General features: G+C 52.8%; 1 protein-coding gene across 1 annotated transcript in view; it reads left to right on the forward strand.

Annotated features, from left to right (window-relative positions):
- Positions 1 to 10073: 10073 nt before the first annotated feature.
- Positions 10074 to 13073, forward strand: part of NR5A1 (nuclear receptor subfamily 5 group A member 1) — a 35865-nt gene continuing 32865 nt past the window's right edge. Inside the window, exon 1 of the mRNA XM_063144594.1 lies at positions 10074 to 10175. Within this exon, the coding sequence (XP_063000664.1) occupies positions 10074 to 10175 (102 nt within the window). The remainder of the gene's footprint in view (positions 10176 to 13073) is intronic.

Below are 13073 nucleotides of genomic sequence, written 5' to 3' on the forward strand. Positions count from 1 at the left end.
ACCCAATGAGGCTGATTGGTGGAAGATCCAGGACAGATCAAAGGAAGTCCTTCTTCTCACACAGCACACAGTTAAACTAGGGAACTCACTGCCACATGATGTAGTGGTGGCCACCATTTTGAATGGCTTGAAATGGGGATTGGACAGATTCCTGGAGGAGAAGGTTCTCCGTAGGTACTAGGCCTCACGGTTCTGTGCTACCTCCAGTATCTGAGGCAGTATGCCTATATTCACCAGTAGCTGGGGAACATGGGTGGGAGGCTGCTGTTGTGGGTTTCCGTGGGCAGCTGGTTGGCCACTGTGTGAACAGAAGGCTGGACTAGATGGACCCTCGGTCTGATCCAGCAGGGCTCTTACGTTCCCCAGCAACTGACGCATGGTACCTTCAATACATGAGGGGATGTGGAGCCCTCAGGACTCGTAGCCATTGATAGCCATAGAATCATAGAATAGCAGAGTTGGAAGGGGCCTACAAGGCCATCGAGTCCAACCCCCTGCTCAATGCAGGAATCCACCCTAAAGCATCCCTGACAGATGGTTGTCCAGCTGCCTCTTGAAGGCCTCCAGTGTGGGACAGCCCACAACCTCCCTAGGTAACTGGTTCCATTGTCATACTGCTCTAACAGTCAGGAAGTTTTTCCTGATGTCCAGCCGGAATCTGGCTTCCTTTAACTTGAGCCCGTTATTCCGTGTCCTGCACTCTGGGAGGATCGAGAAGAGATCCTGGCCCTCCTCTGTGTGACAACCTTTTAAGTATTTGAAGAGTGCTCTCATGTCTCCCCTCAATCTTCTCTTCTCCAGGCTAAACATGCCCAGTTCTTTCAGTCTCTCTTCATAGGGCTTTGTTTCCAGACCCCTGATCATCCTGGTTGCCCTCCTCTGAACACGCTCCAGCTTGTCTGCGTCCTTCTTGAATTGTGGAGCCTAGAACTGGACGCAATACTCTAGATGAGGCCTAACCAGGGCCGAATAGAGAGGAACCAGTACATCACGTGATCTGGAAGCTCTACTTCTATTAATGCAGCCCAAAATAGCATTTGCCTTTCTTGCAGCCCTATCGCACTGTTGGCTCATATTCAGCTTGCGATCTACAACAATAGATTGCTCTTTAAAGCCATCCAAATTGGTGGCCTTCACTTCATGTTGTGGTAGCGAATTCCATCGCTTAACAAAGGAGTCCTTCTTTTGATCTGTCCTGGATCTCCCAGCTCTCAGCTTCATGTGAGGACCCCGTTGGGTTCTAGCATTATGACAGAGGGAGCAAAATGTCCACCTTACCAGGCATAGTTTTGTACACCTCTGTCCTGTGTACAGAATTCTGCACACCTCTATCCTTTGTACAAAATGTTGTACACCTCTGTCCTTTTTCACCACAACGACCCCTTCCTCCACCAAAACACAGCTCCAATCCTCTGTATGTTGCTTCCCTGCTATTTGGACCACTTCTGTTTTAATCCCGTTGACTGCTTTTATACCATTTTCTTACCTTGGTTTCAATTCGTTCCCCTATAATTTGAATGTCTTGTTTTTTTCCGGAAGCTTCCCTCTGTGTCCTGTCAAAGGGCGGGGGTATGAATCCAATTCACAAAAATGGATCAATGAATGAAGATGCTTTGGGACCTTCGGCTGAATATAGAGATGTTTAAGGGCTGACTTTACACACCCTTCTTTGGACATCGCAGCTGAAGAAAGACACTGACAATGTGGAGCGTGTCCAGAGGAGGGCGACAGAGAGCGGACTTTCCCATCTTGTGGCTCTCCAGATGTATTGGAACTGCAACTTCCACAATTCCCTACAATTCCCAGGACTCCTCTGGGAAATGCTGGGCATTGTAGGGAATTATGGGAGTTCCCATAAACTGGGGAAGGCTGACATAGTTGATGAAGAAAAAGTTGAAAGGTCTGGGCATGTTTAATTGGAAGAGGAGGCCGTTCGGTAGCCATCTTGAAATATTTGAAGGCCTGCCACATCGACAAAATAAGTGAATTCATCTTCCGTCGAAACGACAGGAATGGGAATTTGACTAAACATCAGGAAACACATCTTTCTGATGGTAGCAACTGTTTGATAGTGGAACAGACTACCTCAGAAGGTGTGTGTGTGTGTGTGTGGGTGTTTCTCCTTCACCAGTGGGACGTCCACTCACTCTAGCCCCTGCTTGAAGACTCCTGCGGAGAACTTCCCACACTTCTAGGTCATTGGCTTTGTTGTCCAACTGCTCTTATCATTAAAGAGTTTCTACAAGAGTGAGTTTCTTGCACCGGCTAGGGGATTGACTACATGACCTTTGAAGTCCCCCGAAGGAAGAAGTGTGCAACAACGTCACTACAAATGGTGATATTTTGGGCCTCCGCTATTAGTCCCAACACATGCCACCGCTACGGTTTCAGCGGTCACTCCTCAAGTCCTCCGGGAGGTGGTGGGCTCACCTTGACATTCCGGGGGCCTTCCCAAGTCATGGTCACCACCACCGCACTGGAGATGCCCACGTGGTGAGACTTCCCTGCATCCAATTGTCCCCTGCAAGCCCACCCAGAACGCAAAGTGCTTTTTAGGCAAATTCAGGAAGAGCCGAGTCAAGAAACACGCCAAAGACGCCCCGGAGCACTGAGCACCTGTCAAAATGGGTCAGTGCCGTCTACATGGATGGCTGCACTGGTTCAACCAATCCAGATTAAACCAGACAGGAACCAGTTTCTATCTCGCAACAGTGCACGGGTGGGTGGAGCACCCCTCTGCCTTGGGGGAGACCTTGTTAAGGCCCAGCCGGGTCAGCTAATAAATCAGACTCGATTCCTTTTCCTCCCTTACTTTTTTAATGAGCCCCTTCTCTGGGCACACATGCCCCCCCTCCCCAAACATCCTTTAGCAAGTTCTCTTCTCCTGTTGCTTTATCTATGTTAAAGGTCCCACTTTATCTTTCCAGCTGCCACATTCTGATGTTGGTTTATGAACGCTGTTTTGTATCTTAATTTTTTTTCTCTCTCTTCCTTTCGGGACGCCGTCACGTGGCCCCGGAGAAAGCCAATGAGGCAACTACTCTGATCCCATCTTGGCCACCATTTGGAGGCGGGGAACGGCCGAGGGTCCGGCAGAGGCTGCGGTTCCTAGGATGAGGGTGCCCACCTTGAGACCCCCGTGCAAGGGAGACCTGTAGGATCCAAAACACGCATGCACGTCCTTTCCATGCGGCACCATCCGGATTAAGACCCGTCCAAGGATTTGGCTGGTGGCCACTTCCCACTCCTGAGGGCACCAGTGGGAGTGCCCGGCTACTCCGGCCGTGTGGATCGAGAGAAAGAATAAGAGGCATTTCCCAAGTAAGTGATTTATCGTGGGCACAGGCAAGGTCACTGCAATAGTTGTGCGTCTTTCCACCTCTGGGACAATCCCTCGTCTCTGACTCGGGGTAAGAAGGGCTGGGACTCCGTGGCAGCGTAGCCCCTGCTGCCTCTCTCTGCATTTATCTGGGTGCTTGGAATATCAACATACTGAATTGGGAGGAGATATACGGGTGGCACCCCTTGCCAACCTGCGTTCGCTTCCCACGCAACCCGGGTTTGTTTTTCTGAAGTTCCAGCAAGGCCGGCCCGGCCGGGTCAGGCCTGTGGGGAGGATGACCTGCTTGGCTGCCTCTCCTCCTACTTAGGCACCGATCCTCTCTTCTCCAAATAGCAGGGTGTTTTATTTTTTAGGACACAAGCTGCAGAAGCGTTCTGTGTTCCAAGATTCAGCTCCACAACTTGTGTCTGGGAGAAAAGGGTGCCCCTGAACATGAGCAGAGTCCCTTCGCCCTGGCTGCAGAATCACCACAAATAACTTTCCCAGGCTGGGGCTTCCAGAAACCACAACAGGTCTGGGGCATCTCAGCTTGGGATGTAGCCTCTTGAAAAAGGCATTGGGGGGCAGGGGGCTTTAAACTAACCTGTGTTCATCCAAAAATACTGGGGACCAGGCCTGGTTCTGGGACCATTCCCGATCCATTCGGGTCCCCTTCGCCTTTTTCTTTTCAGGGTGTTTCTCAGCTGCCCTCACCCGCAGCCTCTCCTCGTTTTAAAGAAAAATGGAGCAGCGCCAGCCAGGAGTGGATTGCATTTTACTTTATCATATGAGCCTTCCCCAGGCTAGGTGAGAAATGCTGTCCAAAGCAGAGCGGGTCCCAAACCGAGTCCCAAAGTGAAGGCTGTTTAGAATCACAGAGTTGATGGAGTCCCTAGAGGCCATCTAGTCTGACCTGCTGCTCGATACCGCAGCAGCAGGCCTAACTGATGGATCTCTAGCCCCTGCTTGAAGACCTCCTGTGGAGAACCTCCCGACCTTTCTAGGTCGTTGGCTCTGTTGTCCAACTGCTCTTATCATTAAGGAGTTTCTCCTAATGTTCAACCGAAATCTACCCACATGCAACTTAAGCACATTAGATCTCGTCTTGCCCTTGGGGCAGCAGAGAAACAAGCCTTTGCCCTCTTCTGTGTGACAGTCCTTCAGGGACTGGAAGAGGGCTTCCATGTCTACTGACCTCCAGGCTGAACATTACTAGCTTTTCTCATAGGGCTTATTTTCTATGCCCCTCACCATCTCTGTGGCCCTCCTCTAACCCCATTCCAATTTGTCCGCATCCTTCTTAAAAGTGCAGCACCCAGAACTGGGCACACTGCTCCAGACGAAGTCTGACACGTGAAGAATAAAGCAGAACATTATTTCTCGTGATTCGGGAGCTTGGGTTCTTCTCATGAAGCCTAGAATTCCATTAGACTTTTTCGCAGCTGCATCACACTGTTGGCTCACACTGAGCTTGTGATCGACTGCATATGTACTACCGCTGAGCCAGGTATCCCTCACCGTAAACTTTTAGTTACGGGCGAGGATTGTCCTAAATGAAGGGCTTCACATTTCTCTGCTGAATGCATTTTGCAAGTTTCGGCCCAGTTTTCCTTTCTGTCAAGGTCAACGTTAGTTGTATTCCTGTCTTCTGTTTTGTGCCATTCGCAAATGTGATCAGGATTCACTCCACCCCTTCATCTAAGCCACGGACAAAAATATCGATTTCCCAACAAGTTCCAAAATCAGCCCTAAACTGCTCAGTTTGCCTCTCCTTTCCCCAATCTCAGATGAGGGGAGAGAACCAACTCATGGCACCCAGTCTATGTTCAGAGGCATTTTTGCCATGGTTAGCAGCACTGCTTTTCTCTGTTTTAATGTGGGCATTCTATTGAAAGGCCTACTGCTCTCTCTGCAGCAGCCTTTCTCACTTGCTAAGCAAATGCAGCCATAGCCCTAAGGCCCCTCCATGGGTGATCATAGAATCATAGAATAGTAGAGTTGGAAGGGACCTATAAGGCCATCGAGTCCAACCCCCTGCTCAAGGCAGGAATCCACCTTGAAGCATCCCTGACAGATGGCTGTCCAGCTGCCTCTTGAAGACCTCTAGTGTGGGAGAGCCCACAACTTCCCTAGGTAAATGGTTCCATTATGGTACTGCTCTAACAGTCAGGGAGTTTTTCCTGATGGCTCGCCGGAATCTGGCTTCCTGTAACTTGAGCCCATTATTCCGTGTTCTGCACTTTGGGATGATCGAGAAGAGATGCTGACCCTCATCCTGCCTACAGCTCTCTGCACATTTGCAGAGTCCATGACCTGTATGACCTCCGCACCTCAGGTCCTGCAGGACAACCGTGGGCGGCCATTTCTCTCCACCGGACAGGTCCAATCACCGGCATTGTTCATAGCCATATTGGGCCAGCAAGAGAGATCCTTGGGCAAGGGGAGGGTGGAGAATCCCTCTTGATGCTGGGCGGAAAGGCACTTTGAAAGGAGCAGAACGCTACAGGAAGTGCCCAGTGTGTGTGTGTGTGTGTGTGTGTGTGTGTGTGTGTCTGAACATTTCACATTATCAGGGGAAAGATACCCTCCCTGCCTGTAAAAAACAAAAAACAAATGGGAAAGAACTCAGCCTAGCAATTTCCCTGATGAGCTAGTTTTCCAAGTTCGGGGTCATTAAAAATCATTCAATGCCTCCAACCTTGGACTGGTGCCGTTCTGGAAAACACTGTTGCTTGTGTGGCTCTGGTTGTTGCCGTTGGTAACTTCAGGGGGAGGCGCCCCCCCACCCATTAAGTGTGCCCTCAACCATTGGCCCTGCAGCTGGGGGGCTGCCTGGAAGGCACCAAGTGGGGAAAGCTGAGCAGAGGGTTTCTTGCACTGGCTGCATTGCTTCCTCCCAGAGCCATTGCAACCTGGGCCCTTTTCACCTGCCTTTGCTTGCTGGAGGGGTAGATGTCAGAGGGGTCCCTACCAGGCTCAGAAGCAGAGAAGAGGGTCCTCTGTTGGGGGGGGGGAGCTTGCAGCAGCCTGGGCGCAAAGGAAGGAGGCCGAGCTATGGAGACCGGCTCCTTTGCAGGGTGTAGCACAAGACTGGTGGAGGCACAAAGGCTGCACACTTGGGGAGCAGCTACGGGTGCGTGTGTCCCCCCTTCCTCCTCCATCTCTTACTCACCTGAGATCCATAGCTTGAGGGGCGGGGGGACGGGGACATTGTCCCTAACCCCCTGGGCAGCCCCACTTTCATGCCTGCTGCCTTCTGGTCCGTCCAGGCTGTCGGTTAGAGCCACTGGCACCAAGGGGGTCCAGAGGAAGATGCGCAGAACCAGGCCTGGCGTCCGCGTGGTGTGGGAGAGTCCTGAGTTAGAGGCATGGCTGTACCACTTCCGTCTGTGCATTGCGGCTTACATACTTAGGACACAATCCTACCGGTGTTTAGACAGAAAAATGAGTCTGTCTAAACCTGCATAGGATTGCGCCTTTGGATTTTATTTTTCTGTCTAAACATGTGTTAGGATTGCGCCTTGCGCCTTGCAGCATCCTCTCCTTGTATGTGCAGGCTTCATTTAAAAATCATCTTCATCATCGCCATCATCATCATCATCATCATCATCTGTGCAAGTAGAAAACTAGCAGAGAAGGAGTGACTTGGCCTGGACGTTTAAGCTGTAGGTTTCGGGGTTTGTTTTGATGTTTTAACCCGGGGAAACATTCCTGCACTCCGGAGTGGGTACAATTCTGTCATCTCATGCTGCTGCTGCCTCAGGCGATCCATTTTGCCGGCCGCCTTTTTGTGCGTGGACACCCAAGGGACAGTGCAAAATCCAGAAAGCAGTGTCAAGATAATCAAAACGCAGTAGAATCTCAGGGTTCTATTGTATTTTGTGTGTGTGCCTGTGTGTGTATACGCACACATATATGGTTCTAGTGTATTTTGGTATCTATTTTGATTTAAATATATATATGTATTTAAAACAAGCTCAAAAGCAGAATGGAGCCCAGATTAAAAACAAGAGGCGGGGCTTAATTTATAAAATGGCCGTTCGTGGGGGGGAGGGGATCTGCCTGGAAGCCCCTCCCCCCGGAATGCTTCCACTCCGCCTCATCCCAGGTTCCTCCTTGGTACTCTGCACATGTTCAGTGGCGATCCCCAGTGGATGGAATTTTGTCCACAGAGAAAGGGGGGTTGAGAGACCCTCCCCCCAGCCCAGGGGGGAGTCCGGGAGAGCGGTCTACCGCGGGGGCTTCTCCCCTGCCACGCCCCCCCCCCCCCCCGTGGCCTCTGGTCCTCCCAGCACTCCAAGTCCCGGCAGTCCAGGGCTCCCCAGCACGAAGCGAACTGGGGGCGGTGGGTAGTGAATTGCCTCCCTCTAAGACAGGCCAGTTACGGCTGGGAAGGGGTTAGAGCCATCTTCCCCAGCCCAGATATGTTGGACTGCAACATCCATCATGCCGCAAAGGGCGGGTTCTAGAAGGAAATTGCGATCCAAGGCTGGTTTAGATGACCTCTGGCCGCCCCGCCGGCGCTCCAGATCTGGGGCGGGTGGGTTGCCGAGCACCGTAGGGTGACACGGGGGGGGGCAGCTGCGCTCCACACTCACCCGCACCCCCCTCCGCCACCTGCCCAGGGTCTCTCCTCTAAGCCAGAGCGGCCCCCTCTTTCCCCCCCCCCCTCCGCCGGCGCGGACACGCGTCCCCGGAGGCGGATCACGTGTGAATGCAACCCGCTCGTTGGGCCAAGCGGGAGTGAAGCCGCTGCAGCGGGCAGGGCCGGAGGAAGGCGAGCAGCGACGGAGCCACCCCACCCCGGTAGAAAACCGGGCGCGATCCTGTGCCGGGAAGGGAGCTGTGCGGAAGGATCGGGGCACCCCCGGGGCAAGCGGCGGAGACCTCCCCCCAGAACGGCTAAAAGGAGAACCCCCTTCTCGCCTTCGCCACCCCCTGCCTCTTTGGGTGCTGAGCGGAAGGGGGGCAGGCGATATCTCCCCTGCCTCCGCCTCAAAATGCCAGGGGGGGGGAATGGATTTTTTGGGGGGTGGGGGTGGGGTTATAGCCCCTCCCTCTCTCCATCACCCGCTTAAACTTCGTGCTGCTATCTTCTTCTTCTTCTTCTTCTTCTTCTTCTTCTTCTTCTTCTTCTTCTTCTTCATCATCATCATCATCATCATCATCATCATCATCATCATCATCTAAAAGTCACCCAAAGGCTTGTTTCAATTTCCTTTGCTTGGAATCCGTTTGGCACCAAGGACGCAAAGCCTGGGAAATTCCGAAGCCGTCCTTCGTATAAATACAGCCACCACAGCCACCGTGTAATAAATATTATAATTGTAATAAATATTGTCACAATTATAATGCAGATTCTAATAACCAGATTTGTGGTGTTGTTGCCGACCGTCCAGAAAGCTTCGGCTCTTGGGCGTTATAGAAGCGTAATAAATAAAGGAATCGTTGAATAAAGGAGTGAATATTCGAATTCTAAATAGATGAATAGTATAAATATTGTAAGATTTATTAGAGATATTGTAAAATGTATGACAGTAATTGCATTATTATGAATAAGCGAATGAATTCTTTCTGAAATTTAACTGGGGCTGAGAAAGGCCCGCGATGGCTGGGGATATTTTACTCGGGAGTAATTCGGCTGGAAAAAATCAGCGCGGCTTCCCAGTGAGGGAGAACCGGGGAAATGGCCACATTTGGTTCCCTTACAGAACGCACCCCCGGTGGCGGTGGTGGGGTTGGTCCCATCACTGGTCTCAGTTGCCCAAGGTGTAAATGAGAAGGGGGGGGCTCCGTGGTGACGGGGCCGCCTCTCTCCCCCCCCCCCCACGCACGCAATCCCCCAAGCCAGGCTGGTAGAGCAAAGAAAAGGGAAAGAAAACCGACGTGAGGTTCTGTGTTCTAATTCTCCCTGCGCACCGAATGCCCAAACCAGCAGGCGCGCTCTCCCCATCCCGGGCACATGGGGTTGGTTTGTTCCCCAACGCCCACCCCAGACAGTATTTTCGGGAGGGGGGCTTCACCTCCCCGCGGCCGCACCCCCTTTTCTGAGGCTGGGGGCTTTTGTCCAGATGAGCCGCGCAGGAAGGAGGTGCGCGAGGAGCGCGTCGGTCCGGGCTGGGCAGGCAGGTAGGCAGGCGCTTGTGGGGTGCCGGAGCCCAGATCGCGCCCCCCCCCGCCTTCCCAGCCATTGCTCGGCGCCTTTGGCTTTGCCGCCTCCCTCTCTCCCCGTTCTCTGTGCGCCCCGTCCGGGCCCAGAGCCGGTGCCAGCGAGCCGGGGCGCGTGTGCGTGGGAGCAAACCCAAACTGGACGGGAGGCTTTCTCCGCTGGGCGTTGGGGAGGGGGGGTGGGCGAAGAGGGGCGGAGCGCTGCCCCTTGGGGGGGTCTGACTCGAAGGGGCGCGGCCCCACCCCAGGGACAAGAAGGGGAGCGCTCCCTGGCTCTCCAGCGCCCTCCTCCCCGGGCGGGCTGCTTTCTTCCTCTGCCCTCCCCCGCGCCCCCCAGCAACAGCGGCGGCGCGCTGGAAAGACGCCCCCCTCGCCCGCCCGCCTGCCTGCCTGCCTGCCTCCGAGCCCGTGGGGCTGCCAGCCCGTCCTTGGGCTCCGCGCCGGCCGCCCCCTCGGACCCCCTGCCCCTCCCCTCCCTCCCTCCCTCCTCCCCTCCCTCTCTCCCGCCGCCTCAACCCCCGCCCGGCGAGGGCTCACACGCTGCCCGGCTCTGTTCCTTCCCGCAGGCCCGGCGGAGGAGGGGATGGATTATTCGTACGACGAAGACTTGGACGAATTGTGCCCCGTCTGCGGGGACAAAGTCTCCGGCTACCATTACGGGCTGCTCACCTGCGAAAGTTGCAAGGTAAGCGCCGCGCTCGGACCCGGGAAACCCCCCACGGACAGGCATGGGGAGATCCCCGCTTCTCCGGGGAGGCCGAGGAGGGTTTCCCCGACGAGAGAAGAAGGGGAACACACGCACCCCCCCCCTCCAATCTTACCGCCTGATTGTGACCTGCCCCTAAAACAGCCTTTCCCCAGCAGGGGCATCGGACTACAGCTCCCATCCTCCGCGATCACGGGCGGATGGGACTTGGGTTTCCCGGAGAATGGCCCGGGGGTTGGGGGGGGCGGCTTCGAGGGAAGCAGCGACCCCCCCAAAGCTTCCCTTTAAGTATCCCCATCCACACACGCGCACCCCAAAAGCGATGGGAAGGCAGCTGCGAGGGACGGGAAGGGATCCCCTCGCTGGGATCTCCCCTCGCTGCCTTGAATCAGGCCCGCGGCCCCGTTATCCTAAGAAACGTTCGCCTCTCCGCGCGGCTTTAAGAGAAAGGTCCCGTCCAGTAAGGACCCGAGGTTTGAAAAGATCGCAAGATCACAACAGGGAGGAGAAAAATCGAAACGGGGACAATCCTAGTGCAGACACTCAACGAATTAATAATAACCACAATCAATAATAATAATAATTAATAATAATAGTTGTTGAGTGTTTTCATTATTATTTTGAGTAGACACTATCAGGATTATGATGGTTCTTGCTCTATTCTGGTATTAATATTCGCATTAACAGAGCAAATAATGATGTAATGTTAATTCGTATTAACAGAGCTAATAATAACGTAATCGATCGCGGGTCTCCGTGGAGACGCCTTCGCTTCAGATCCGCGTCGACTTTCTCCTCTAGAATTCGCAATTCCGCTCCTTCGAGGCCGCAAGCTAGGGACCCAGGGGGTCGTGTGAACCTGGAGGATCAATTTCTAGTTTGTTAGCCTGAATCTGCAATCCGGAGTCAGATCAATTTGTTTTCGTTCTTTTTTTAAAAAAGAAAAAAAGACGCTTGAGAGAGAGAGAGAGAACGTGAGAATACGAATTACTCCTCTGATTTTAAAATTGGCACATTTTAGAGCGGGACGCATTCGAACGAGGGGAAATCGCAGTTGACCCCGATTCGAAGTCACTCCGGTTTTCAGCCTGCCTCTCTCCCAAAGCCCTTGGGCACCTTAAAGCCGCTTCGCAAATGCGCAACAGGAAATCTGAAAATACTACTACTACTATTTCTCCATTATTAACAATATTAATTATTAAACATATTATTATTATTATTATTATTATTATTATTATTATTATTATTATTATTATTATTAATCAGACGCTTTAAGAATAAACAAAAACCAACTGATTTAGAAATTAATCCACGCAGAAGGGACGCCAGGAATAAATCAACCCCGTTCTTGAATGACAATTCACTGGAGGAAATAGTTTTTCAGGGAACGAAATTCTTGCAAGGAATATATTCGGGGGTTTTCTCCTCTAGAAAATGATGAGTTGGATTTAATAGAAAGCGTGGGGGTGTTGTTATTTTGGAGTTATTTTTTTAAAAAAATACATATTTTATTTTCCCAAAGAAAGCGCCGGGCGTATTTCACATCCGCGGGAAAGAAAGCGGCGCCCCAGAACCAGGCGCGCTCCGAGAAATACAGCCAAAGTAACCCGGGCGGAGGCGGAGGACCCCTCCGCGGGGGTCATTGCCTGGCGTGTCCGTCCCACCGCTATGGGTTTACTCGGGAGGAGGTGATCTCCGGCAACGCTGCTCGCCTTGCCCTGGTGGCAAGCAGGGTCCCCCAGGGCAGGGCTGGGGTGCCCCGTCGGGGCCAGAGATGTCCTCAAAGGGGGTCCCTCGGAGAGGGGAGGGAGGGGGCTTTCCAACCGGGGAGGGGGGGAGGAAGAGCCGGGACCTGGGGGAGGTGCGGATAGGGGGGAGGGAATTTTCAACGTCGAAGCCCCCCCCCCCCAATAATCATTTCAGGGGATGTCCCTCCGTTGTCTCGTTTCTGCCCCGAGCCAGGCTCCAAAACAGCAGCCGGCCCACCCAAGCGACCCTTGCTTTGAGATCGCGGGTTCTGGGGGGTGGGGGGGGGAGAGAGAGGGAGAGAAAGGAAGCCTCTCTCGATCCATCAGCTAAAAGGGTGAGAAAAAGAAAAAGGGAGGGTCCTGGTGTCTTTCTCCCCCATCCCCAGTAAGGCCGAGGCCCACTGAGCTGCTTAGAGGGGTCCCAGTGTCCCAGTCTCCCCTCCTTCAGATGGGGCTGATGGATGCTAGAGTCCCAACGGCCCCGGGAAGGCCACAAATTACCCACCCGTGTCGTAGACCCTAATTCCCAAGTGTGGGGGGCGGGGGTGGTGGCGGATTTCAGAGCTTTGGTGCTGGGAGCAAGAGGGTGACTTCTGTACATGCTCAGAGAAGCCTGTAGTATTTTTGTCACCCCTGTGGGGTGGGGGAGTGCAGAGAAGAAAAGACACGCTCTGTGTATACTCAGAGGCCCCATTTCTTCATCCTGAGGTCCCATATTCTAGGATTCATCCCAGATGTTTAAAAGCAGGCTGAGTTAGCATCAGCATCATGGAAATTCACAAGGACAGGGCTAGGGACCCCCCCCCCCCACGGAAGTATTCAGTCTTCCAATTACATTCTCAGGGTGTTGTACGAAAATGACAAGTTAAACTATGATGACAAAAATCTAGTTTCAATATTATCAGAGGTTTAAACATTTTCATAGATGGGGTAACAACCTCTGAAAATATTAAAAGTCTATATATGGATATGGATGGTGCTATTACCGCTGGATGCTGTTGGCTGAGGAACATGGGGTTTGTAGTCAAACACATCCAGAGAGCCCAGGTTTGGAGAAAGCTCCCAGTAATTCCTGCACGGTAGTTATTACCCTTATTTTCCAGATAGGGACAGAGGCAGAGAGGATGCC

This window comes from Elgaria multicarinata, chromosome 19, assembly GCF_023053635.1.
Source record: "Elgaria multicarinata webbii isolate HBS135686 ecotype San Diego chromosome 19, rElgMul1.1.pri, whole genome shotgun sequence".
Classification (NCBI taxonomy): domain Eukaryota; kingdom Metazoa; phylum Chordata; class Lepidosauria; order Squamata; family Anguidae; genus Elgaria; species Elgaria multicarinata.